The sequence below is a fragment of the Athene noctua genome, chromosome 23 (genome assembly GCF_965140245.1).
Source record: "Athene noctua chromosome 23, bAthNoc1.hap1.1, whole genome shotgun sequence".
NCBI classification, from domain to species: domain Eukaryota; kingdom Metazoa; phylum Chordata; class Aves; order Strigiformes; family Strigidae; genus Athene; species Athene noctua.
In genome coordinates, this window is record NC_134059.1 from 2,474,705 (window position 1) to 2,501,444 (window position 26,740).

Below are 26,740 nucleotides of genomic sequence, written 5' to 3' on the forward strand. Positions count from 1 at the left end.
CAGGGCAGGGGGGGAGTCCCCGGGATCCCTGGAGGGGTTGAAGAGTCGGGCTGAGCCAGCGCTGAGGGATCTGGGGGAGTTGGGAAGGGTCAGGGTGAGGGTCATGGTCGGGCTGGAGGAGCTTCAGGGGCTTTTCCAGGCCGGAGGACTCTGGGGCTCTGTGGTACGGGCTGACCCAGGCGAGGTGACCGGTGGCCGCAGTGACCAGACCCGCACTGGGCGGCCGATGGGGGTGACGGGGCTGAGGTGACCCCGCGGTTGGGGCCCGCGCCGAGGTGACGGCGCGAGGACACCCCTGTGGGTGTGGCCGCGCCCGCACGCGCCGCGAAGGGCGTGGCGTGGCCGTGGGCGTGGCCGCGCGGCGGGGGGCGGAGCTGCGCGGAGCCGCCGCACGCGAGCCCGGAGGGGCCGGGGCTGCCGCAGCGTCGTGCCGGTCCCGCCGCCCCGCCCGCCCCGCTCCCGCCGCCGCTCCCGCCGGTAAGTGTCCGCCCGCACTCCCGGCGAAGTTCCTCCCCGGTGCCGCGGCGCTGCGGGCCCTGCGGGACGCGTCCTCCCGCCCGCGCTCCCCGCCGCGCCCGTCCCGGGGCCGCTGTCCGAGGTGCGATCGTTTCCCCCCCGGGGTAGGGTGGGCGCGGCGGTGCCCGGGCTGTCCCCGGGCTGTCCCCGGCGTGTGCCGGTGCCGGGAGCGGGGAGGGGAAGCGGCGCTTTCCGCGGGGGTCCCCTCCCGGGGCACGGTTCCTGGCTCCCCGCGGGAGCCCCGGGGCTGCCCGTGGGGTGCTGCGCCCCGAAGGCAGCTGGGGCAGAGGCGGGTGGGGTGGGGGTGGGCGCAGCCACTGGTTCAGGGGGCTGCGGAGCTGGCGGGGGGCGCCCAGGGGCGTGGGACACCCCCCCCCCCCCGGGGGTGCGGGGCCCCCCCGGGGGCGCGGAGCCGGGTCGGGGGCGCGGAGCCGGGTCAGGGGCGCTCTCTGGGCGCCGAGGGACGCTCCCGCTCCGCATCCCTGCGCGGTGCTCGACCGCGGGTGCCCTTGGGGTTCTGTCCCTGGGGGGCGGCCGGGGGCGCAGGGCTGGCCCCGGTACAGCGCCGGGGGCGCCCCCTCGGTGCTGGGAACCAGTGGAAGCGGCGTGGCTCCGGCCGTGGGCGGCCGCAGGCCCCGCTGCACCGGTGGCTTCTCCGTAGTGGCCTGGCCGGGAGCCAGCTCCAGCCAGTCCCTTCTCCGAACTGAATTTCCCCGCCGTGGTTGCCGCAAGCTCCGGGACCCTCCTTCATTTCTCACTCTCGCTGCCTGCCGTCGGGGTGCAGCGGTGGGGGGGCTCACCCCAGGGCCGGGGGCGTCAGCATCGGGGTGCTGCAGCCTTTGCACCCCCAGCTGTGTCAGAGCTGTGCCCGGCACCTCGCTGCTCCCCTGCAGCCTACTTTTACAGAGTGATCCCGAAAGGGCTGTGCAGGGGACAGGCAATATTGCAAGGTGACTGTGGCCCGGGGAGGGGGCGACACGCGTCTGTGTCCCGCACCACTTCGTGCTCCCCAACTACGGCGGTGCCTCTGTGTGTCCCTCTGCACCGGGCGCTCCTCGGTGCAGCTCTCCTGTCCTCCAAGTGAGAGCAGCTGAGGCAGCGGGTGCTGCGGGGTGTCCCCCGCTCCAGGGTGGCACCCAGGATGTCACGCACTGCAAGGTGTCCAGCAGCAAAGTCCCCCTGCGCTGTGGCAGCTGAAGGACTCCCCGCCTGCTCCTCTGCAGCAGCGAAAACTTCAGTCCTGGAGCGAAGGCTCTCATTTATTGTGTGCCGAGGTGCTGCTGCAGATAATGTCACTCCTGTGCACGCTGTACAAAAGCGCAGCCACCGGCAGGAGTCGTCTCCTGCCTGCTGCATTATTCCTCGCTAGCGCAGCGCCTTGGCCGCACGCTGCCGGGGGCTGCCGGAGCCCCGGGGCACCCCCGGGGCAGCCGCTGCTCTGCGTCTTTGCTGCGCTCGGGTGCGTTTGGCCGCAGGGTTTTGGTAGGAAGAAGCGTGGCTTGTGGCGGTCTGTGTGCCAGGGAAACACGGGGCACCGGGGAGGTGATGCACCCAAGGTCATTGAGGCCAGCAGTGTCAGTGGGACGTCACCCGCGCTGCTCGGGAAGAGCACAATCCAGCAAAGACCCCACTGCCCCCTCACACCCCAAAGCCCTCTCAGAGAGACACCCTGTCCTTTTCCTGCATCTGGGTGAAGCACAGAAACGGGTCTGACCTTGCCTGATCACCCAGCTCTCCCAACCTCCCATGGCCAGCGCTAGTGCCCTGTTTGCCAGGAGCTGGCCTGAAGCCCCGGTTCCCCCAATTCTGCAGGGCAAGGACACGTCCTTCGCCGCCCGTTAGACCGGTGGCAGCAGCAGCAGTGAGCCAGCATCGGCTGCACTGCATTGCTGCCGCCAGCCCTGGCTCTGCACCCCTCTGCCACGCAGTGCCCGGCGCCGCCTGGAGTCACGGCAGCAGGGAGGACGTGTGAATATATCCTTATATATCCTTATATATATATGTATGTACCCTGACACGTGTGGTTGGGGAGGGGGGTTGCAAACCAGGCACCTTTCTGCCGGCGCCTTGCCCTCACGAAGCCGTGCCCGCCGGGCGCGGTGGGATGGCGCAGCGGTAGCGTTTGCTGCTCGCGGGGGAGCTGCCTCCTGTTCACTGAGCCCCGGGGACGGTCACTGGGCTTCAGCTAAAGGCCACCAAAGCGAGCCAGGACTCCTGCTCACCCCCTGAGGGGGAGCAGGCCCTTCCTCTGGCTCGCGGTGGTTTTGGCAAAGTCCCAGCTCCCTGAGCCGGATGACTGCAGCTCCTAATTGTGACTTGAGTTTCTCCTTCTCTGGGCTGCTCAGGAGAGCTGTGAGCCGGCAGCCGTGATGTCCTCCCGCAGGATCAATGCCTGAAGCAAATAGATAGGGCCCAGTGCCCCCTGGGTTTCAAATCTTCAATTTTTTTCTTCCCTACCCCTGAGAGCAGAGCTCGGCGCTGTGCCTGGCTATGTTGCTCCTCCACCGGTGCTTTCCCTGTGCCAATATCCAGAGCCATCGGTAAGTGCAGTCTGGCAAAATTCTTTTGCCCTTGGCTGCAGTCAGCCTTTCCCTTCTGGGTGAAAGCCTGGCTGTTTCCTGGCTCGTCCCTGCACCGGGCTGTGGCTGCCCTTGTCTGGGCTCCCGCCGGAGCCCCTGTTCCCCCAAGTGCCATTTGATTATTAGCCCTAATAATTGTGTTATCGCATCGACTGAAGTGTTTCAGATGCCAAAGCTAATTTTGCTCTTCATGCCTTCCTTCATCAGTAATGGGATTTTGATAACATCACGCGTCCAAAAGTATTGGATAAACTCGGCATAATTCCCCATTTATTAATTAAACCGTAAATTAGGCAGTGTGCGGCTGGAATCCGAGATGCCCCGTACTGGTGTAATCCTACAGGCATGGTGCTGGCCACGTGCTGGCGCTGGCCCGTCCCTGCCAGCCCTGGGGTGCGGAATCCCCGTGTCCCCCCAACGAGCCACATCCCGGTGGGGCCACCCGCTCCCTTGCTCCCTGTGTGCTGGAGTCAAGTCAGGTTTAATCTGCTCCAGTGCCTGGAGGAGGGATCATGGAGCCCCTGGATTTCGCTGTTGGTTGGATGTCAGGGCCGGCGGCTGGCAGAGCTCCTGGTCACCCCGGGGTGGCTCTGCTGGTGCTGCAGCCCCTGTGCCGGGGCTTTGGGAGGGAGGAACTGCAGGTGGCTCTGGCAGCACGTGTGGCAGTGCTGGGCTATGCCAAATTGCTGCTGTCTGGCCCCACACCCCGCTCTCTCGGCACGGGCAGTTTCTGACAGTGGTCCATCACTGCTGACCACCAGCCGCTGGGCATCTGCAGCCCCACCTGCCTGGACGGGGCTCCTGGCGCTGTGGGGACATCCTTCATGTCATGCGTTTTAAGGAAAGCTGGTGTGTTTTAATTAATCTGGGGTGGTTTTTGCTCACTGGATCTTCCCAGCCCTGCAAGGGCACCACAGATGTGGGCTCTGGGCTGGTGCATCCCCAGGGGATACGGGCAAGCTGGGAGCAAAGCGGGTGCTTGTGACGTGAGGTGTCGGCGGGTGCTGAGGGCAGATGCGGTGCTGCGCTCAGGCACATCCAGGCCCTGAGCCTGTCTGAGTCTGTGCTGAGCTGGAGGTGGCCTGTGGGATCATCCTGCTGCTGGGGGGACCTGGGGAGCTGCTCCAGGGCTGGGCTGAAGCCACGGGGATGGGTGAGTGTCTGCGGGCAGCGGGGATGCCCACGATGCGCCGGGCTGGTTTGGGGTCGGCAGAGCTGATCCTGCAGCTGACGCTACGGCGGTGCTGGCGTGGGTCGAGGTGTCCCTCCCCACCACAAACCCACTGTGGTGCCTCACACCGAAGCGATTCTGCCAACCCCCCCCAAAGCTGCAACCAGCCTTCAAACATCTCAGTGTGGCAGGGGAGACGCCTCCACCTTCTCCTGAAGGACACGGGATGTCCCCAGGGACACGCTGTGACCGAGGGCTGCTGGCACTGGGGATCCCCGAGGCAGCACTGCTGCTCCCACAGGCCTTGAGCGGAGGAAAAAACCCCCAAATTTCAGTGCCATGCATGAATTTACAAGCATGTGAATGCCCTGCGGGGCTTTGACGCTGTCTCGCTCTGCTCCCTGGGGACTTATGGGGTTTTCTCCCCGGACGATCCCCAGGGAGAGCCGGGTTGGTGCCTGGGGTGAAGGCGCCGGCGTGTGCCCGCTGCTGCCCACGCACGAGCCCTGCATCGCTGCCAGCAGCCTGGCGCAGCCGCTGCCTTGTGCCGCAATGAGCTGCGGGGTGGCCGTGCCAGACTCGGCTGCTGGTTTGTGCTGCGTGAGAGCCTGGCGGAGACTCTCCCAGTCTGGTGGCCCTGGCCATGGGGTACCCTCAGGAGGGACGGTGGCTGCCAGCACCAGTCTGGACACTGGGAGCCGGGGTGCTTTGCAGCTCTGTGGGCAGCTGGGCTCTCCAGGTTATATTCTCCAGGTTATATCCAGGGGGAGTAACCTTTCCTGGGATGCACCGGCAGAGCAGCTCCTCTGTGCAGCCCCAAAAGTGTGTGCTGTTGTGCTTGTGCCCCCAAAACACCTGGAGCAGCGTATGGGCACAGCTCGGAGGGGCCAGGGAGGAGAGAGGGACCCCATGGTCCTGGGGTCCCATCGCCCAGGCTGGGCTCCTGGCTCTCATGGTGGCTTTTCTCCATCTGCACAAGGTTTATTCATGAGGGTTCCTGGTGTCCTGGCCTTGGTAGTGCTTCATGGCACCATTAAATCCCCTTGGGCTGGCATGCAGCTGCATCCCCACTGATGCCATCATCATTGTGCCTCCGCCATCCTCTTTCTCGCCCCAAATGATGCCAGGGTGGGTGGCCCCTGGACATGGGGCCGTACTCTGCCTCTGGTGCTCTCTGTGTCTTGGAGCTGGGCAAGCAGCCACCAGCGTCGCTCTGGAGGCAGCCGAGTCCCGGGGTCTGAGGCTCAGCTAGCAGGGAGGAAGGCGATGCTGAAGGTATCCCTGGGGCTGGGAGCTGGTTTTCTGGATGTCTAACACCAGCCCATCACTACTTCATGCCTACCTGGGTGCCTTGGGGATCTCACTGGGCACATGGAGCCTTACCCCTGGAAATGGCACCTCGTGGCTCATGTCTGCTCGTTTAGCCCATGGTCATTTAGCTCAGGAGCAGCGCAGGGATGTGCTTCCCTGCCTCCCACCTCAAATCGATCCGCCTCATCTCAGCCCTCCCCTGGAGCAGCTTCTGGCTCTTCCCCAGGAGCTTGTCTGGCTTCTTTTTTCTCCCCCCGTATTGATCAGGAGCCATCGCTGCTGCACGGGGCCATCGCTGAGGAGTGTCCGGCAGCAGGGCAGCATTGCAGGCAGAGCAGGGCCGGCCCGGGCGGGCAGGGTTCAGGCGCTCTCAGCCATGTGGTGCCTTCAAAGTGCCAGGATAACTCAGCCCATCACCTTCTGTTGCCCTATTTAGCTGTGCTGGTCTCACTGGCAGAGCAAGGCCCGGCTGCCACAGCATCCCTGGCACTGGGGAGCGGGCTGGGCACCAGCAGAAACCCTCTCCTTTTTTGGGGGGAGGCTTTTTTGGCAATTCTCAGCTCTGCCTGCCAAGGGCGGGCTGCCTGTGCTGGCTGGGGTTGGGGTGAGCCCAGTGGTGCTCTGGGGCTTCGCTGCCACGGCTGGTGCTATATGGGATGCTCTGGTGTCCTTGGGGACAGCTGCGTCCCCACAGCTCAGGGGATTGTTTTCTCCAGCATCTCCAGATGCCTTTTCCATGAGTGTTGTCGTGGCACGTGCCGAAACCTTCTGGGTGAAGTGCTGATGGCGAGCGATGCTGGCAGCTCCCGCAGCCTCCCCGTGGGTAGGAAGAACGTGGGTGGCTCGTCCCCTCCTTGGCATGGGATGTGCCACCACACCAGGGGCTGGAGAGGCCGCGGGCTGCTCTTGGTGTCCCTGGGGCGAGGGGGACATTGACCTTTGCTGGTGCCAAGCTCCATGGCTGTACGAGAAGTACCTTGGTGCAATCTGTCGTTTGCCTCCCAGCTAATTAGCAAGGTGCCTGTCTTCTGTGGGGTCTCCAAAGCAGCAGCGCCGCATGGAAGTGGGAAGCCAAGAGCTGTAACCGGGGGGCGGGGGGAGGTGCTCACAAGCCCCTTCGCTGCTGACACCGGAACGCCGGCCGGCTCTGTGGGGAGCGGCTGCTGCAGGGCCTGCCCCGGCTCCTGCAGGTGCCCTGGCACCAGCCCCCGTGTCCTTCCTTTGCTGCTGGGGCAGCAGAGATGCTGGTGGCAAAGGATAGTCAGGGTCTGACCCCTCTGGGAAAGGTGGGTGTGGGGGGAGAAACACCCGCGGGTGCCAGGCAAGGTCTGAGCACCCGGCTGCGGGCCCCAGCTCTCCGCTGAAGCAGGCATGGGCGCTGTGTGCTGCCACTCGCCTCTTCCCCCGCTTCACCTCAGCACTGTCCTGATTTCAGAGGCGAAGGCACAGAAAATCCCTGAGCTGCCTGGCCTGGCACCCTGATGCCGGCGGGTGCCAGCGGCGGTCCCCGTGCAGGGAGGGATCCCCGGGTAGGGACAAACGCGGAGGCTCCGTGAGCAGCCCCAGGTGGGCACAATGCTTGTGGGGGGCACCCACCAGTGCTGAGGATACCTGGTCACCACCTGGTGCCAGGCTGGGGTGGTGGTGCTGCTGCAGGGGGAGGTGCTCGGGAGCCGAGCAGGGAGGGCAGGATGGGATTGCCCCCTCCCCAGCTCATTGCACACCCAGCCCCACAGGCGCGTTGTCCAGCCGGGTTGGTGGGAGCTGTGGTGGTGCTTGGCACAGCCCTCCAGCAGCGGGAGCTGGTGGTTTTGGCTGGGGACTATCAGAAGCCATTAATCTGGTACCCGAATGATGAGTGAAAGCTACCTTTAAGACTGCATTTAACTGTTAGACATCTCTTGGTTTTGTTGTAAATAACACAACCGCTGTGACACGAGAGCAGGTTCTCTATCAAAGGCAAGTGCTCTTGGATTTATTTTTTAATTTTTTATTTTACAAGATCTTCCCCGTGAGCCTGTGGCTGGGTCCTCAAGGCCAGGGGGTTCCATGGTGCGGAGCCTGGATCCTGGCACACGGGGCAGTGAGGTGGGAGCTCACCCCGGCGTCCCTGGCCCTGGCCATATTTTCAGTGCCCATCCCCGGTGCCTCCAGCTCGGGGTGAAGGTGGGGACCCCGACTGTGACCCTGCGGCAGAGCGGGGCTGCAGGGACGTGCAAGAGACACGCTCATCAGATTTTTACAGGCACCAGCATAGTGCTCCCCCCTCTGAATTACTCATCCCCCAGGGAAGGGTTTGCAGTCGGGGTTGCCGAGCCCCAGCACATCATTATTTTTAATTAGACAAGCTGGGTGCTGGCTGGTGATGAGAGGAGCGAGCGGAGTGTGCCTCGGTGGGGAGGGAGGGTGCAGGCCGGCTCCGGTCCCCATCTGTAGATGCTGTCAGAGCACCACAGGTCCCGGCGGGCGCTGGTGGCTGTCACTAGCCCAGGCGTGGCTCTGAGCTGGGAGGAGTGACGTGGTTCATCCCTGCGCTGGGGCAGCTCAGCCCTGCCCGTGGGGTTTCTCCTCGAAGGCTGTGCCTCGGTTTCCCTCAGTGGGCAGGCAGGGGTGCGCCGTTCAGGGCTGTGAGGGCCGGAGAGCTCAGGGGGGTCTGGCCAACGGCTCCCGCTCGTACTCGGGGAGGGGGACAGGGGGGCTCGTCTCTGCGTGGGTGATGTCTCAGCAGCTCATGTCTCATGATGCCACTTGTCGCTATTGGAGCATCCGTGCTCCATCACACCCCCTCGCTTGTGCTGCCGCCGGCTGCCGTTTCCCAGCCCGGGAAGTTTCCTCGCCCTCAGCAGTGTAAATCAGGAGGGAGGTGCGGGGGGGGAGGGTCCTAGGGGGAAAGCAGCTCCCTGGGCCCTGGGAGCTGCCGCGCCAGCCTGGGGTGCTGCTGACGGAGGGTCTGATCCTGCACCACTAACTGCAGATTTGTGCCAGGGCTGAGGAAGGGGATCAGGGCTGGGGTTTGCTGGGCTGGGTTGTTGCAGAGCCTCTTCACGCCAGGGTCCTGCAGCATCCCCCTCCCCAGCTCCCCCTCTCCTCCCTCCTCCCTGATCTTTCGGTCTCCCCACGCCTCCACACAGCCCTTGCCAGAAATTCTCGCTTAATTAAATGACCGTTAGGAGCCAAGTCATGTTTTTGCCTTAATTAGACTCTCCTATCTCACTGCTGTGAGCTGAAACTCTGGCCCGGCATGGCCCCTCTATGTCTGATGTTGGATGTGCTGGTCCCCAAATGATGGGAGCGTCGAGGGGTGACTTTACTTGTGCGAAAGGCTGGGGGGATGCACAGGCATCATGTCAGTGGGTCTGGCAGAGCTGGGATCTCCCCTGCTGGCCCTTGTGCCACTATCCCTGGGAGCAGAACAGCCACTGGCATCAAGATCTGGCTGGGGCGCTGCCAGATATCTCAGCCCTACCCCCAAATCCCCGCTTGCCCCTGGGATGTGTCGCGGGAGCGTGCCAGCGCCGTAGAGCCCAGGCTTCCTGCCGGCATTGGGCTGGGAGGGGGCTCCCTTTGGGACCGGTTTGAGTTTTTCATCATTGGCCATCCCAAGCCCAAGCACTGGCACAGAGCGGTGCAGGTTTTGGGGTCAGGTCCCCAGGCTGACATTTGTGGAAGGCTGGGGGGTCCCCATGTCTTCATCCCAGCAGCTTAACGGGCCCCGCAGCCCTGGCTTTGCCATCCCGTAAAGGAGCAGTAACGCATTGCTCAGGGCCCACGATGGCACCAGCCCTTCGTTAACTAACGAGCTCCCCTGCCAGGTTGGGGTCTCCCCGGGACAAGCCAGCACCCAGCACCCTGGGCTGGGAGAGCCGGGGGTTGGGCCCCCCCTTTCCCACCTGCCCACAGCCCAGCCCGGCACTCTGCCAGTGGCTGCCAGCGCTAATTGCTGCCTCAGCCTCATTAATCTTGATTTGTTACTGCTTTCTGCCCTCCGTCACTGCAACGGGCTTCACCTCCCCGGAGGGGAGAGGTTTCGGCAGCCAAGCTGCCCCCGCAGAGGAGCGGGGAGGTTTCCAGCCCCTGGATGCCCCCAGATCCCCCCAGATCCCCCACCCTGCGGGAGAGCGCTGAGCTCGCCTGGGTGCTGCTGCGGCCAGGGGCACCCCCGTCCTTCCTGCGTCCCCAAACTCCCGCCCTGGGTCTGGTCTGTTGTGGAACGCTAAGGGCGGGAGCGCAGCAGGGGGGGCTGGAGGAGAGGGGTCCCGAGGACCCTGGGCAGGCAATCATGGTGGTCAAATGCTTTTTTAAAATAGCGCAAACCTCGCTGTTTTCACCATTTTAACCAGCCTGTTTGTATAACCCTACGGGGATGATTTGCTGATGGGTGAAGACCCTCTTGTCACACACCCCGCTTCTCCCTGCATGGTCCCCAAAAATGATGAACCCTCCCCTATAAACGCCCCTCTCCATCCACCCCCCGTCCTGCCCCGTCGGCGGGTTGGAGGCAGAGGAGCCTCTCCCCGGGGCAGAGGGCACCCGCGATGCTCTGCCCAAGGGACCAACGCTGGGGAAACCCCAAATCTCCCTTTTTTTGGCTTGCCGAGTGCCGCAGCAGCGCAGGGGGAAGTCTCTGAGACGGAGCATTTTAGAGGAGGAGGAGGAGGAGAAGGAGGAGGGGGGGGGAAGGGCTCATGAAAAGGTTTTTCTGGGGTCAGAACTGCTTTTCCGGATACGGGAGGTGTCCCGGGGATGGATGGAGCTGGGATCGCCGGCTCCAGGCTGGGGTTTCCATCCTGCCAGACCTCGGGTGCTTCTGGCAAACAAAACCCAGCCCAGGTTTTAATTACTTCTAGGCCAGATGTTTGCGGCTGGGGGGGGCAGCACCTGGGGGTATACAGGGTAATGCACCGTGTGCGGGAGGGATGGATTAGGGTCTCTGAGGGGGAAATGCACGGTGGGGGTGATGACTTGGGGGGGGGGGGTGTTCAGGGTAAGGCACCGCGGCGAGCAGGAGTCACGCGTTGGGGGTCCTGAGGAAGGTGGTGCAGGAGGGCTGGGGGGGGCACTGGGGGGGCTGCGGGTACCATGCTCCCCAGAGATGCTGTGAATTGGGTGAATGGGTGATGTGCCGTGGGGGGGTCCTCCCCCCCGCCTCGCCTCAGCTGGCAGGTGGGGTCTGTGCAGCAGCTCCCTGGGTGAAGCCCACCCTGTCCTGCTCCCTGGGGAGCTCCCCCGGCTGTTTTGGAGGGGGGGGGGGGTCCTACCATACCCATCAGCACCTCCTGATGGGTGCTGCTCCCCAGGGAGGGGCTGGGGGTCCCCAGGGGGTAGCAGGGCAGGCGGGGGCCCCTCCGCAGCCAGCGCACTCCCCTTCCCAGCTGGTATTTACTAACGGTGCCTTAACCCACACTCGTTCTTGGGCCAAGGACCGATAGAAATGGTTATTTACAACCTTCTTTATTTATTTATGTCCTTATGACACGGGGGTCTTGGCAGAGGGATGGCGGGGGGGGGGCAGCTCCAAACCGGTGGAGAAATAAAGAGGAAACTTGAAGCGCCGGAGGAACGGCGGTGAGTGTCCGGGGGCGGCTGAGCGGCGTTTGAGGCGCAGCGGGATAGCGGGGGCCACGCTCCCCTCCCACCCCCAGGCTCCCGCGCCCGCCCAGCCCCTGCCAGCGGCTGCCGCAACTTGCAAAAGGGAGGGAAGGGGAAAAAAAAAAAAGAAAAATTGCAAAAGAAGGGGAAAGAAAAAAAAAAAAAGGCAAGCAAGCAGAGCCGGAGCAGGACTGCATTGCAGTGCTGCCAGCCGAGGCCCCCGCGCCGCACGGCTGCCCCGACACCCTCCCAGCAGCACAGGGGTGGCCTGGCCCAGTGTCGGGCAGGGTCAGGGTGCTGGGACAGGGACAGGGACAGGGTGCTGGGACAGGGACAGGGTGCGGGTGCTGGGACAGGCCCTTCTGCCCGGGAATCTGCTCCGTGGGGCTGGGAGAGGCTTCTAACCCGCAGCCCAGGCAGTGGGCTGCCCCGCTTATGTCTGTGCCCTGCGTGGTGGGGGACGGGGATGTGACCAAGGACACCCAGTGAGGTGGTGGCAGAGTGGGGACGGGGACCTGCCGGCAAGGGGACCTGCCCAAAGACACGCTGCCCCACTGCCTGCCCTATGTGCTGCACCCTGGCTGCCCCCAACCCGCCCCAGCTGCCCCCCACGGCACTGCCCCACACCTGCCCCGTCCAGCCCCATGCAGGAGGGGAAACAAAGCTTGGTCCCCTCCCTTGGGGGGCAGGATCAGCCCCCCCTGGCCTCAGGACAGGGCCTGCAGGGTCCCAGGGGGCTCAAGGGTACCCAGGTGGGGGCAGGCAGCAACAGTGTCTCCATGAGCCTGCCCCCCCCCAAGCCTCTCCTGTGCCTCAGTTCCCCCCAGTCCTCAGCTCTGCCAGCACCTTACGGAGCGATTAGTGGCGCTAATTAGCTCTCCCTCTTCAAAAATAGTCACCGTGGTGAGGCCTGGTGCTGCCTGCAGCCCCCCCAGCCCCAGGCAGCACCTCAAAGCCCCCCAGATATCCCCAGAGCAGCCCCTCTGTGGCCCCTCCCTGCTGGCAGGGTTTTTCCTTCTTGCCTTGCCAATTATTTCCAGAAATTTATCAGCAGCTGCTTGTGGCAGCACTGAGGGGAGGGGACCCACTGCCTCGTGCCCCCAGGTTTGCACGGTCAGTGAGCATGAAATGTGCTTGTGCCCCACATGGTATGCACCAGGGCCTTCCAGCAGCATGTGCACACTCACTCACGCGCAAACACACTTGCGCACTCACATACGCACACACTCATGCTCACTCACACACACACGTGCATACACACGCATACTGGCACACACACTCTCGCGCACTGGCACACACTTGCACACACTCGTGCAAACACGCCCCAGGAGCAGCTGCGCACCCCCTGCACGCTGGGGATGCGTGTGCCAGCATCTCCCCATGTCTCGCAGGCAGCACACGTCAGCGCGCGCGCACACAAACACACACACACACACACTGGGCAAGAGGGCTCCTGGAGACACACGAGCGCTGTCCAAGCACAAGCACGTGTCCCCCGACACACCCGTGAGCAGAGACAGGTGTCTGGGCACGGTTACACACCTGGCAGCACTTGCACGTTGCACAAGCACTTGCTTAACTGTGCGTACCTGCACAGGCCATGCACAAGCACTTGGACGTGTGCGGACGTGCTTGCACGCGCATTTGCACGTGTGCACAGACATCCATCCCCCCATGCACACGCACACCCGCAGCCATGTGTGCACACCCCTTGCACTAGCACACGCGCACACCCGCAGCCCCACACACTTGCACAGACTCATGCACCAGCGTTTGCATCCCTCTCCGTGCACAAGCCCTTGCACACGTGTGCGCACACACACACACGCAGGTGCCCCCCCCGACCGTGCCCCCCTGCCTGGCTGTGCAGGGGGATGTGAGCAGCATCACAACTGCAACCCGAGCCAGGGAGCAGCACAGGGACCCCGCCAGCACCCCCGAGCCCCCCAAGGGACGGTGCTGCACTGGGCACCCAAGGACGTGGGTGCTGGGGGGGGGTGGCATGTGGGGTGCCCCAGCACCACTCATTTGGGTACAGAGGGGGTGCCACGGGCTGTGTTGAGGCCGGGCGCTCCCCTGGGGTGTTGTGTTCCCCCCCCCGCGGCACTGCACACCCCGCTGGCACCCTTGCTTTGCACCCACCCGTTGTTGCCGTGCACCCATGGCAGCTTGAAGGGTGTCACTGGCCTGGACCCCCCCCCGACTCCGACTCCTTCCTGCTCTGTGTCTGTGGGTGCAGGGCCCCGGACCTGGGGTGCAGGATCTGGCACTTGGGGGGCAGGAGAGGGGCACTGCTTTGGGGGGGTGGTGGTGTCTGCAAAGTTGCTGCCTGCAGCTCCTGGGTGCCACCCCCCGCCGTGGGTGCTCAGCCCTGCCCGGCCTCTTTCTTCTTCCCAAACCCAGGTGCCCGCAGCGCCCACCCCGGTCCCGCTCCGGCAGAGGTTGCACAAAAATAGAGGTCAGGGACCCAGTGTTGCAGAAACGCTGCCTCACCTGCAGCGAGCTGGAAAGGGTCCAGGCAGCATCTGCTCACCAGCCTGCGGCTCCTCCAGCAGCTTTGCTTTCCTCCTCGCAAACCCCAGTTTGCAGGGGGTGTGATGGGGAAAAAAGCCCCCCCCTCGTGTTGTTTTTTTTTTTTCTCACAGGAAAAGCCCTGCTTGGAAATGCTGTGGCCCCCCCCAAGCAGGGTAAAAACCCCATCCAAGGGGTGGGTTTATGGGGTGATGGTGAGCTTGTAGACGGGCTGGGGGGAGCTGCTGGCCATGTGGCACAGTCTCCTGTCACCATCCCCATCTGTCACCCCATAAAAAGGGTCTCCGCGCCAACCTCTTCTTCCCACAGGCTGGCGTGTAAGGATGCCTGCAGCTCCCAGTGCTGCCCAGTGCCCCCCAGTGCCAGCTGGCACCTGGGCTGTCGAGCTGCTGGCACTGATGATGACTTCACCAAACAAGCAAAAAAGTGGAAGGTCACGTGTCCTCAGCCACTGGAAAGCTTTGGGGACCCCCCGTAGTCCTCTGCATTAAATAACCCTCAGCAGGGTGGGGGGTTAAATACAGCAGCTCCTGATTCACCCCGGAGCAGAATGTGGTGGCTGTGGGGCACCTCCAGCATCTTGCTCCAGCCCCCCAGTGCCATCTGCTGCCAGGTCACAGGGAGTTGGCCACCACGTTGTGGTCGTGTGATGCCGATTCTGGTGTTGGCGGTGCTTGCAGCCACTCCACGGGGCATGAAGGTGGCCATGTCTGAGGTCCAAGGGCAGGAGAAGGAGCTGGTGGAGCATGGAGAACCTCTTAGATTCTCAGCATGTTTGGCAGGCTCTGTGCGGAGCAGGTCCAAGCAGCTTGACCTGCAGAGGTATCCAAGATGGATAAATCCACAGGAGAAGATGGTGGTGGTTGTCTGTGGCTGTCTCAGAGCTGCAGGCTGGGGAGGCGGGATGCTCCTGAGGTCCAGGACCTCGGTGGTTGCATCCTCTGAATTACCATGTCCTGCACATGAGGCCTGAGGTCAGACAGGGATATGGTGGTGCCTCGGGTGGAGAGACCCTGTGGTGGCCTCTGGGGACATTGCTGACACTACAGAGACAGCCCTGAGCATCCTCCTTGGCTGCCAAGATGGGTCCCTTCTGATGTCATCAGAGTCCTTCATCCACCGTGGGCCCAGAGCAGAACCAAACCCCACCATCTGCCTGAAACCTTTGAGGCTGGGACATGGGGGTGACTGCAAGAAAAAACCTGGGAGGCTTGAAAGAGCCTCTGGGAAGATACTGAGATGTTGGTGTCTTGGTTGGTCTCGTCCAACCTTCTTCATGCCCCATGTGACAAGGACATGTCTCCATCCTGTCCCTGCTGCACTCTGTGAGTGGGAGCGTCAGTCCTAGTGCGGGGGGACAGGGGCCGTGGGGCTCACCCAGGGATGGCATTTTCTGGACCGTTAGCACTTCTGTGTCCTGGCCAAGTTGCAGGTCAATAACCTTAAGCAACCAAAAGTCCTGGTCCAGGTTCCCTAAAGCACGGGCTCAGCAAAACCCATGTCGTTGGGCTTTGCTTGTTTTGCCTTCTGCCTTTCATGAGACTTTTGTGGCATCAGGAAGATACCGAGCTCATTAAAAACATGGAGAAAAAGAGTAATTGGTGCATTCTGTAGCCACTGGACTGCAGGATCTGGCTATTTGAGCAGCTCTTGGGAATGCTCAAGGGTGGCATGGGCTGGCAAGAAAGCATCTGCAAAACCTCTGCCATTGGGCACTGGGAATGTTTTCCAGCTGAGTGTTGCCTTTGCTGTTGCAGTTTGGCCTCCGATTTACAGTAATTGGTGCGTTTACAATAAATGGGTGTTTTGTGGCCATTGCAGACAAACTGCATTGCTGAGAGTCATTCCTTGCACTTCTAAAGTGAGTTTCTGCTATGTGTGGCTGTGGAAAACACACGCAAGGTTCCAAAATTCAGGAAGGACAAAAAAAAAAAAAGCCCCAAACCAGATAAAAAATAGCCCCCAAGCTCCCAGCCTGCAGAGGTGTTATTTACTGCAGCTCTTTGCCCGGCTGGGATGGACCTCAGCAGCTCTGCCTCCAAGAGGCTGATCCTAAAGGAGATCACACCAGGTTTTACTCCCGGTTTGGGGTGTCACCCTGCTCGCTGCGCGTGGGGAGAGGATGAACCCACCCGTGAGCTGGACAAGGGGTTTCTCCAGCCTCCCTGTCCCCTGCGTGGCTGCCGCAGCGCCAGTGATGGATGCCTTTCTGCTTGCCTTGCCTCTTTGTGTTCCCGCTGCTGCTGTTGGGAGGGACGATGGATGAAATCAGAGGTGATGCCCATGGCTAGCTCACGGCACTGGGATGCTGTGGGGAGGGGTTATGCTTGGCTTCCAGGGAAACAGGAGGTCCCGTGGGGGGTTGAGGACCTTCCCCCAAGGAGCAAGACTTGCCACCAGCCTGATTTTTAAGTCAACCAGATGCTGTTGGCAGCCTGGGAAACCTCAGCCTTGCCACTGGTGTCTGTAGCTCTTTCTAAGTAAAGATGTTGGTGTGGCGAAGCCTGGGCAGGGTCCTTGTCAGGGGGGAGTCACATAATTAGCCCATTTCATTGTGTGAAGGACTGCCCCCAGCCCCCCACCACTGTTGTCCCCCCCAGCTCCCCCGGGACTAGTGGCACAGGAAGAAGGTGTCTGGGTGCAGAGCTGAGCGCTGGGTAACTCAGTGCATGATTGACCCAAGAGGCAGATGGAGATGGCACAGCACCGCCGTTTCAGGGCAGGAACACCCCAGGTCTCTCTGGCTGACATTTTGCAGCAAGCATGCTCCTTTTCCACTGCTGCGGGAGGGGTGGAGGAGGAACTGGCCCTGGGGGATGATGCTCGGGGCAAAGAGGCTTCACTGAATGGGGAGAAGAGGTGCAGGAAAGGGGGATTCCCCCCATGCCAGTGCTCCCAGAAACTCCTTCCTTGGTTATCTGCAATCCTGCTTGAAGGTTTGCTTCCCCCACTGGATAGCCTTTTATTCTTCTTAACCCCACTGTCACGATTCATTCCCCTCGCTTCTTGCCTGCTCTGATCTTCCCTTTGCACGTTTGCCTTCTGCTGGGGTTAGAGAGGAACTCTGGTCCAGAGCTGGGCCATGGAGGCACTTCGGGGCTAGAGCTGGGTTGTGGAGGCATTTTGTACCAGATTTGTTTGCAGGGGTGAATGCCACATTAGCAAGACAGTGGGGTGGGTATCCCCACCCCTGGGAGGTGCTTCAGACCCCGCTGGGCTGGGGTGGGGGGTGCTGAGCATGGCAGGCTGTGCTGCAGCCCTGCTAGTGAGTGAAACGAGCACCTTCCCCAGGCCCTGGAGGGAGCGGGGCTGCCCGAGGAGCTGGGCTCTGCAGGGTCGGGAGGTGGACAGGAGCCCTGAGCCACCCATGGTCCATGGCTCTGTAAAGCTAAAAAGCTAAAAGCTAAACCCTGCTCTCATCCATCCTCAAAATGTGTCCTGCAAAAGCTCCCTGGGGCTGGAGGGAGAGCGATGCGCTACTGCTCTTCCTGTCCCATCCTTGGAACTTCTTCCAGGGCTGGGATCAATTCCTGAGGGTCCCACACCAGCACTGAGTCCCTGCATAAAGCGAGGTCTGGCTGCTGCCATGTGTTGGGTCTGCAGGTGCCAGCTGCCTGGGTCCCTGCCTGGGAAAGGGAGGAGGTGGGGGACTGGCTTTGGCCAAACCAACCTCCTTCATCTCTGCTGGGGATGCAAACACCCATTCCCTCATCCCATGGGTCCTCGCCGGGTGAACCTCCGCCCTAAGGAGTGTCTCTGATGTCCCCGGGAGTCTCTGAGCTGGCACCCACATCGTTGCAATCCTATGTGATGCTCCTGGTGGATTTAGAGATGTCAAGGGCCGGAAAACTGGGAGTCAACTGGGCTTCCCATCACTTGTGGGGGAATCTAGGTGTCTGACCTCTCATAGCCATTGGGCCTCTCATATCCCCTCGAGAGCCCTGTTGTGGTCCTGCTGTCAATGCAGGTGCTGTCCTCAGTGCAGGTGGCTGCTTGGGGACACAGCCTAGGCACGGGGAGGAATGGGGGGCAGCAGGGACCCGTGTGACCACCGAGGCAACATGTTTCAGGGAGTCCCTGACCCACCATGACGTTCAAGCAAGCGTCCATGATGGCCCCGGAGGCCACGGCCACCACGATGCCCATGACCACGATGGAGAACTCCACCGAGGCCGCGGGGCCGGGAGAGAGCAAGGAGGACATGTTCGCCAAGCTGAGGGAAAAGTTCATGAATGAGCTCAGCAAGATTCCCTGTGAGTAGCTGCCTCCATTTTCAGGTATTACCCTCCTCATGACCCCACCACTGCTCTGGTCCCACTGCAACATGTGGGACAAGGTGATGGGGTGGCTGGTGCTGGGAGGGAGCTGTGGGGCTGACCATGACACTGGCTTCTGCCTGCAGTGCCACCCTGGGCCCTCATTGCCATCGCGGTGGTAGCCGGCCTCCTCATCCTCACCTGCTGCTTCTGCATCTGCAAGAAGTGCTGCTGCAAGAAGAAGAAGAACAAGAAGGAGAAGGGCAAAGGCATGAAGAACGCCATGAACATGAAGGACATGAAGTCAGGCAACCAGGTGATGTGCTTCTGGACTGCTTGGACTTGTCCTGCACTTGGTGTTGAAGGATGATCCTTCCAATTGAGTTACAGACTCTGTCGGGGCACTCACAGCTCGGGCAGCAGAGAGGGATGGAGCCACCAGGGTTCTGGGATGGGACAATGCAGACGTGAGCTCGGAGCTGAGACAGCAACACTGTCCCCTTCCAGCGCCCAGTGGCCTGGATGGAACCAGGCTCAGGCTGGCCTGGACCTGAACCAGCAAATATGAATTTAATCCGTTGTGTCTCCCTGCCTTGCTCTGCGTGGCCCTCATTTCACTGAGCTGTGCCTTCAGCTGAGGGGCAGGACCACCAGGCCAAATCACCCACCACTCTGAGGTCCCCAAAAAGCCACTGCTGGCACACAGAGCAGAGCTGGGGCCACCTCCCCCTCCTGGGGGGCCAGCGGGGAGGAGGCTTCGGTGGCCACGTGGAGGAGGTGGGAGATTTGGGGTGTCCATTCCTGCTCTTCAGAGCCATGTGGGCACCACGGGCATGCAGGCAGGGCTGGAGAGGTGATGCTCCATTGTCCCTCCCGTCTGCATGCCCCCACGGTGGTGGGCGATGGGGGGTGGGATTCCCCAGTGGAGGGCGAGGGCTGCTGTCCCCTAGGGCTTGGCAGGGCCGTACAGCCCCTGATTCTCCACCTTGCCATGGGTCCCTTGTCAATGCTCTCTGTAACGTGGCTCTCTTCCCTCCTGGTGCTCTCACCATCCTCCCTCCCCGCTGCCCTGGTTGTGTGTTGCCTCTCCGTCCTGGGACACGCTTCATGGTAGGTGCCACCACGAGCCTCCTTCTCCATCATCTGCTTCCACGGTGGGATGGAGGGATGTGGGGACACATCGGGGAGGTGATAAGGAGCTGGGGATACTATCCCATGGACCATGGCTTGGAGAGGCAGGGACAGGGGTGGGTTTGCCTTAGAAGAATTAGGTTATATCTCTATTACTAAGCTAATAAAGCCTGGAAATGGCCCTGCTAAGCCCTTAGCACTGGCTGTAGGGCTCTCCCAAGCACCGGCTGGGGAGGGGTAGAGTATCCCTACACCCTTTGCAGTAGGTTGCTTCCATGCAGCCACTGCCTGCAATCCACTGGTGCTGACCTCGTGTCCCAGCACCCCGAGGCAGCGCCCCCCATGCCATCTCAGCTGGACCGGCACCGCATGTGGGCAGAGCCGGTGCCACTCCAGGGCTGCTCTATCAGTGCTTTATGTCCCCAGCATGGGGGTCTCCTTTCCCCTGATGGGGAGAGCCTGGGTGTTGAGATGTCAGTAGGGTTGTGGTGCTGGAGGTCCCCAGTGGGGGGGGGGATGCTGAGCTGGGACCCTGCCAGTGAGCTGAGCACCTCGGCTGCCCTTGCAGGACCAACAGGATGACGATGACGCAGAGATGGGTCTGACAGAAGGGGAAGGCGAGGAGGAGGAGAAGGAGCCAGAGAACCTGGGCAAGTTGCAGTTCTCGCTGGACTATGATTTCCAGGCAAACCAGGTGATGGAGGGGCTGAGGGATTGGCTGAGGAGGTGGGGGAGTGGGGCTTGCCCAGGGAGGGTATTTGAGAGAAGTCTTCCTGTTGGACCTGGGTGGCACAGGAGGGAGGGGGCAGCTGGGTGCTGTGCCATGGGGAGTCCTGCCCCACTTTAGGCTGGAGATGAGCCCTTGGCATCTGCATGTAGCTGGGCCGTGTCTCTGAAGACACCCCTCTCCCTGCTCCAGCTGACAGTGGGGATCCTCCAAGCCGCTGAACTGCCAGCTTTGGACATGGGCGGCACCTCGGACCCATACGTCAAGGTGTTTCTGCTCCCTGACAAGAAGAAAAAGTATGAGACCAAAGTGCAGAAGAAGACACTCAACCCTGCCTTCAATGAGACCTTCACCTTCAAGGTGAGCCCCTTACTTGACATAGGACCTTGTCTCCCACTCCCGTCTTTCACCCTGGTCCTGTATGTTGACCCTCACTGCTGGGAGCAGGTGCCCCTGGCTTGGGCTCCTCTGAGCCTGTTGCCAGCCTGGTCAGTGGCCCTCTTTGTGCAGGTCCCATACCAGGAACTAGGTGGGAAGACGCTGGTGATGGCCATCTACGACTTCGATCGCTTCTCCAAGCACGACATCATTGGTGAGGTGAAGGTGCCCATGAACACGGTGGACCTGGGCCAGCCCATCGAGGAGTGGCGGGACCTACAGAGTGGCGAGAAGGAGGAGGTGAGAGCGGGGCTGGCGTGAGGCCCTCAGCCTGCTGAAACCCTCGGCAGGGGGGTTGAGGTGTGGGGTAGCCATGGGGCAGGTTTTGCTTTCTGGGCCATCTCACAGTGCTCAGGATGGCGGTTGCTGTGGGGTCCCACCTGAACACCACACGTCCTGGCCATGAGCACTGGGCAGGATCTGCCCCTGTTGTTCCCCCATGCAAAAGCTTTTCTATAACAAAAATGAAGAGTATAAACTTCTTAAATGCTGTGCTGGGACTGGTCTGCCTCAGACCCAAGTGATCAAACCTTTTGCTGGTGCACAGGGTGCCAGCATCAAAGTATGAGCTGGGTTTGGGGGGACCTGTATGCAGGACCATGTCCCAGCACTGAGCTACTATGCACTGCCACGGCTTTGATATCTGCTCCCTGCTCCACTTGGCAGCCAGAGAAGCTGGGAGATATCTGCATCTCCCTCCGGTACGTGCCCACTGCTGGGAAGCTCACTGTCTGCATCCTGGAGGCCAAGAACCTGAAGAAGATGGATGTTGGGGGTCTCTCAGGTTGGTGTCAGCTCGTGGGTGTCCCCGTCCCACCTCACTGTGGGTCTCTCAGCATCCTTCGCTGGGGAAGCACCCTGGGGCCATCAGCCTGGCAGGGCTCGGGGAAGCTCCTCTAGTGCTTGGGGCCTCCTGCAGCAGAGGCAGCCCAAGTGGCTGGGCTGAGGGGAGATGGGGGTGGGGTGAGCCCCCCAACCTTTAGCAAGTACATCTGGAATTTGGTCCATCACTGTGTCCAGGGCCAGGATGCTGCAGGACCTGGTTGGTAAAAATGCTTCTCTGCCATTTGCTCCTGGTCCTGCTCCTCCTTAACTTGGGGCCAAGGACCTCAGTCGACAGCATGTTTTATGCTAGAAGAGTCTTCCCAGCTCCATCCCAGGGCTGAGCCCTCTGCCCAGGGGTTCTCATCTCTCTCCAGACCTGCCTTAACCAGGAGAAGAGCAGTACCTGCATGGCTGGAAGGGTTCGGTTTATTGCTGGGGTGTCCTGCTCCGGAAATGGGGGTGACAGGCCAGCACTCACCGGTGTCTCCCCACTGTCCTCAGCCCTCCTACAAGAGGACCCACAGGGTGCAGGAGAGCTCCATCCCTTTGCCAGTTGCTTCCACAAATCCTCTCCAGCCCACATATTTTCCATCCACAAACTTGAGGGCAGCATCACTCATGGGGTCTTTTTACCCCATGTGCACCTTGTCCTGGGCTGAGACTTCTCCTGGGGCCAGCCTGATGGTGTCCCCTGGGCATCTCAGCCTTGGCTGATGCACCCTTCTGCCCCCACAGATCCTTACGTGAAGATCCACCTGCTGCAGAATGGCAAGAGGTTGAAGAAAAAGAAGACCACAGTCAAGAAGAAGACCCTGAACCCCTACTTCAATGAGTCCTTCAGCTTTGAGATCCCCTTTGAGCAGATACAGGTTTGTCCAATGACTTCTCTGGAGGTAGGCAGGGTGGGAGCGATGGGAGAAGTCCTGCAGCTGCCCAAGTCCATGTCCCAGTCTTCTCAGCAGCTCCTGCCAAGCTCCTGGTCCTGCCACTCATGAAACTTGTCCACTCCCAACCTGGGCCTGGGCTGATGCTGAGGGCAACTGGTGCAGGGGCGGAGGTGGGAAGCTGGGCAGCACCCGTGGGAGATGCATCCCCAACCCGGATCATGGTTAGAATGGGCCTTTCCTCTGCTCCTGGTCCTATAGCGCTCACCCCAGGCATAGCAGGGACTCCTCAGTGGTCCAGGGGGCATTTTGGACCGTTGGTAGGTGCCTTCTGCCCCTCTATGTCCTGCTCTAGCCCCTGCATATGCCCCTTGCCCCAGCCCAGCCTCATCAAGCCCTGTATCCCACAGCTCTTGCCCAGCCCCACACCACCCCTTGGTGACCTTTCTAGGATGAGCTGGGCCCCACCATGGCTCTGCAGCCCTGGGGTCCTTGGGGAAGGAAGTGGAGGAACCTGTAGGCACGGAGGGCACTCTGCCCCAAAATGGGCCACAGTGGGGCTCAGCCCTGCCAAGCCACCTCAGGGCTGGGGACAGCGTGGAGGCTGTGGAGCAGTCACGGCCGCCGTGCCTTCACCCCCCTGAAGAAGGTTTCCTCCTTTAGAAAGTGCAAGTGGTCATCACAGTGCTGGACTACGACAAGCTGGGGAAGAACGAAGCCATCGGCAAGATCTTCACTGGCTGCAACTCCACTGGCACAGAGCTGCGGCACTGGTCAGACATGCTGGCCAACCCCCGGCGGCCCATTGCCCAGTGGCACTCACTGAAGCCAGAGGAAGAAGTAGATGCAGCTCTCGGGAAAAACAAATAGGAAGATCTGCCGGCCATCACGGCACGGCACTGCGGACGGTTGAAGCGACCCAGAGCTACTGATACCTCAGTTACGCAACCTTTGGTTTTGTTTTTTTTGTTCTGTTTCAAGCTGAAATACCCTTTGATGGCTGTGGAAGGGTTTCCAGACAGTCCCAATAGCTTCCAGGGGAAGAGGTTAGAAAACACGGATGGTTCTTTTTGTTCTCCAGCATCGCTCCCTTCTGCTGCATGTCCCATTGCCTCCGCCCACCATCCCTTCCAAAGGCACCGTCACGCCTGGGGCCTCCCCCGGCGGCCGCATCACCAGCCCGTGGCATCGCTGCTGCCGCCCTTCCCTTGGCTTCATGTGGGGAACCTTTGAATGTTGCGTAGAGGTGACACGGGCGCCTGACAGCGCGGGATGACCCGACCCACTGTGCTTGCTTTGGGCATGAACAGCCGTGGGGACATCAACATGGTGGAGAAGACCCTCTGCAGGAGCCCCAGGTGCCTCCCCCGTCCTGCTCTGCCTCCCTCCCTCCAGGAAGGGCGAGAGCTGTGGTGGCCCTGGCCAGCTCCAGGTTTGGCTTCTTCCGGGGAGAGGTTTGCAGCGACTGCGGGGCCCCGCTGCAGCTGGTGTGGTGGTGGGGTGCTGAGCCCTCAGGGTGGCTGCTGGAGCTGCGGGGGTCTGTCTGAGCCTGGGGAGCCCCGGAGGGGTCTGGTCTGAGTTGACACATGGTGGGGTGTGCGTGCAAGGGCAGACCAGCACTGTCCTGTCCTCAGAGGCGAGTGCAGACAGTGCTGGGGGATTTCCATGTGTGACCCTCCATGCTGGGCTGACACCTGTAGATCAAGGTGCTTCCACAAGGCAGGTTTAGGCTGAGACGTCTCCAAATGTGTGGGGGCAGCCCCTAGAGTGGTGCTAGGTGCTTCCCCAAAGGCTGTCGCATGTCCCCAGGGCTCAGCCCCGCTTCTGGGCACCCCAGCACCGCCTTGGCACATCTGGGGGGGCTATGGGCAGCTCCAGCCCCACCACCCCATCCCACTGCCGTGGTGCAGGTGGGGAGGGTGAGAGCGAACCCATGGCCAACAAGGGACCAAAGCCCCTGACCCCTGTGAGCTGCTGCTCCCCACTGGGCCACTGGCTGCTGAACCCACCCCATCCCGCTCCCCTCGGGTCTATAAGCCATATCCCTGCCCCTGGCAGTGGGCAAGAGCTTCTCCTGGCCACCTCTCCCACCATGGGACGAGCCAGGACCAAGTCCTTGAGCTGGAAAGTCAACGTTGTTTCCTGAAGCTGAGAGAGGGTCCAGCAGCCCTGCCCAGTTGAGCCCAGTCTGTACTGGAGCTCTGAGGTGAGCCAGTGTCCCTGTCCCGGCGCTGCCTCCCCAGCAGCCTTGTGCTCCCTGCTCTGCTTTGCTTTCCTGGACTCGATTTTGTGGTGTTTCAGCACAGTTAAGCAGTGAGGGGCGTTGCATCGGCAGTGGCGGGGGGGCTTGAAGTGGGGAAGCAGAGCTCTGGGATGCAGCTGGGGATGCCCCAGGCATCAGGGACACCACTCTGGGGTCCAACATCTGGGCTGGGACCTCGGTGCAGGGTGTCCTGAGCCCAGGGACAAAGTGCCAAAGCTGAGCTCGCCCCAGCACTGTCAGATGCTTCGGCAGCTCCCTGCAGCCCCCACTTCCCAAAGGGCATCTCAGCCCTGGCTGGAGGTGGGGAGATGATGGGAAGCTTGGTGGCAGCCACAGCTCAGGGAGTTCAGGTTGGACACGGGGACAGGCCCCTTCCCCGGGAGGGATGTCCAGCCCTGGGACGGGTCCCCAGGGAGGGACGGCACCGTCCCTGGGGGAGGTTCGGGGCTTGGTTAGCCAAGCTGTGGTACGGTGAGGGGGAGGTTGGACCGGAGACCTCCAAAACCCACTTCCACCACCACCTCAGCTGCGCTTGGCCCCCACCCCAGTGCCCGGCTCAGCCGCTGGAGTTGCTGGTGACGGTGGCACTGGGGCCACACTGGGCTACAGGGGCTTTGTGGGTCATCAAGCGAGTGGTGCCACAGGGCCATCTCCAGCTTTAATTAGTCCCTTTTCCTAATGGACGTGTCAGTGTCAGCAGATGAGGTCCGGCCCTGCTCGGGTAGCCAAAGGGAGAAGAAATCTTGGGGTGCTTTTAATTAACAGGGAGCTGGGGGCGGCTCCTTGGCCAGAGGCACTGGCAGGATTTGGGTTCTTGAATCAGTCTCATTTTGGAGTCCATCTGGGCACTGGTGGGGGGGGTGTTTTCCTCATGTGGAAATGGGTTAAAAAAGAAGGAAAATGGAAAGAGCACTAAAATCCTCCTGTTGGCAGTCAGTGAGCGCGCCTGGCCCCGCAGCTCTCTGGGGAAGCAGGCGGGGGTGTGTGCCCACGCCTGTGCACGTACAGATGCGCCCCCCATCATGTGTGCACCCCCTCATGTGTGCACACCCCTCCATTCCCCTGCACCTTGGACCCACCGCATCATCTGGGGTCTCACTGGGAGTGGGGGTCCCACCTGCCTGGTTTCCATTCGGACTCTTTAAGCCTCGGGGCGGGAGGGAGACTGTGAATTTAATACATAATTAAATTTTTTTTTTTAAATGAAAAAAGGGAAAAATAACTGACATATTAAAGCCATCTGCGCTGCCTCTGACCCCCCCCAACCCCTTTAGTTGTATGTAGTTAAAAATATATGGAGACATAGCTGTATATACCATGAACAGTGCATGAGATGCAGCCCCATAGCAGTAGCAGCATGGGTACAGCCGCGCGGCGCCACACGCTCCACCCCACCGCTCGCCGCCGCCGGCACCTCCGGCCCCACCACGTCTCTCCAGCGAGGGCAGAGACGGTGACGAACAAAACTCATTGCTCGAGTGCTCTCTACCACCCTGATTATTTCCCCCCCCCCAAATAAAAAAAAAAAATTTAAAAAAAAAATGATGTAAAAGAAGAAAATAACGCCAAGAAGCAAAGCATGCCAAGCCAGGCCCGCCAGCGGAGGGTGCGCCGTCACCGACGCAGCCGTGACTTCCATGTGTGTCTCGTTCCTGTGTCTTGTCGCATTTATACCGTGGCCGGGTAGCGGCACCATCGTGGCTTTGGCGTCCTGTGTCGTGTTGGTGCATTTCACCGTCAGAGCAACTTTAGAAGCCATATTAGACCACGGTGTGCCGGGACCCCATGGGGATGGGCCCACAGGTGAGCCGTGACCCCCTTCCCCCCCCGTGTCCACCGTCCCCCCCTGGTTTCGTGGGGCTCAGCGGTGGAACCAGACTGCCAGGATGAGCCGCATTGGCCACTGCCTCGGTGGCCACGGATGCTGCTGCCATGCTGGGAGAGGGGACAGGGCAGTGCTGGGCACAGAAGCCGGGGCTGACCTGCTGGTGGCATTTCTGCAATGGAAAGGCCGGGATGCGGCAAAGATCTGGTGGCAAAAAGGCTTTTCGGAGCAAATTGGGTTATTTCTGCCATGTCTGGTTGGGTCGTTTCCATTTCGGGGACAAGAGCCGGGCATTCCCCTCTCCCGGCTGCACCGTGGTGCAAACGCAGCTGTGCCACGGAGATGCTCAGCTTCGGTCTCCTGGGGTTAAAAGGAAGCAAATCCATGAGGCTTGGTAACAAGCTTGGCTTTATTTTCCTTTTTTCCCCCCAAACCTGGAAGGGAGGAGCCAGCTCCCTTGGAAGTCCCAGGCTCTGGCTGATCCTGGAGCTAAGGACCCTCACGCCGGCCCCGCTCTGCCCCGTCCCGGCCCCGCAGCACTCGGCTCCGGCGGGAAGCTGCTTTTAAAGCCCCTTCCTCTCGTGTGGACTCTGTCGTTTTTGTCTCTTATCGTTCAATGGTTATTTTGTAATGATATCTGTCTCCTTATTAAAGGAACAAGCTGAAAGGAGCCCTGGTTCCCTTCTGGTCTTG

At 61.3% G+C, this 26,740-nt stretch overlaps 1 protein-coding gene across 2 annotated transcripts; it reads left to right on the forward strand.

Annotated features, from left to right (window-relative positions):
* Positions 1-377: 377 nt before the first annotated feature.
* Positions 378-25,764, forward strand: SYT2 (synaptotagmin 2). 2 transcript variants are annotated; one of them, XM_074925672.1, is made up of 9 exons: positions 378-477; positions 17,769-17,951; positions 18,101-18,270; positions 19,654-19,779; positions 20,005-20,172; positions 20,323-20,490; positions 20,917-21,034; positions 21,811-21,944; positions 22,623-25,764. In XM_074925672.1, exons 2-9 carry the CDS (start codon positions 17,786-17,788, stop codon positions 22,827-22,829), a joined length of 1,257 nt encoding a protein of 418 aa, XP_074781773.1. In that variant the 5' UTR covers positions 378-477; positions 17,769-17,785; the 3' UTR covers positions 22,830-25,764. The 2 variants fall into 2 exon arrangements, with proteins under 2 accessions (XP_074781773.1, XP_074781772.1); XM_074925671.1 differs by having other exon boundaries at positions 19,663-19,779.
* The last annotated feature ends 976 nt before the right edge of the window (positions 25,765-26,740 follow it).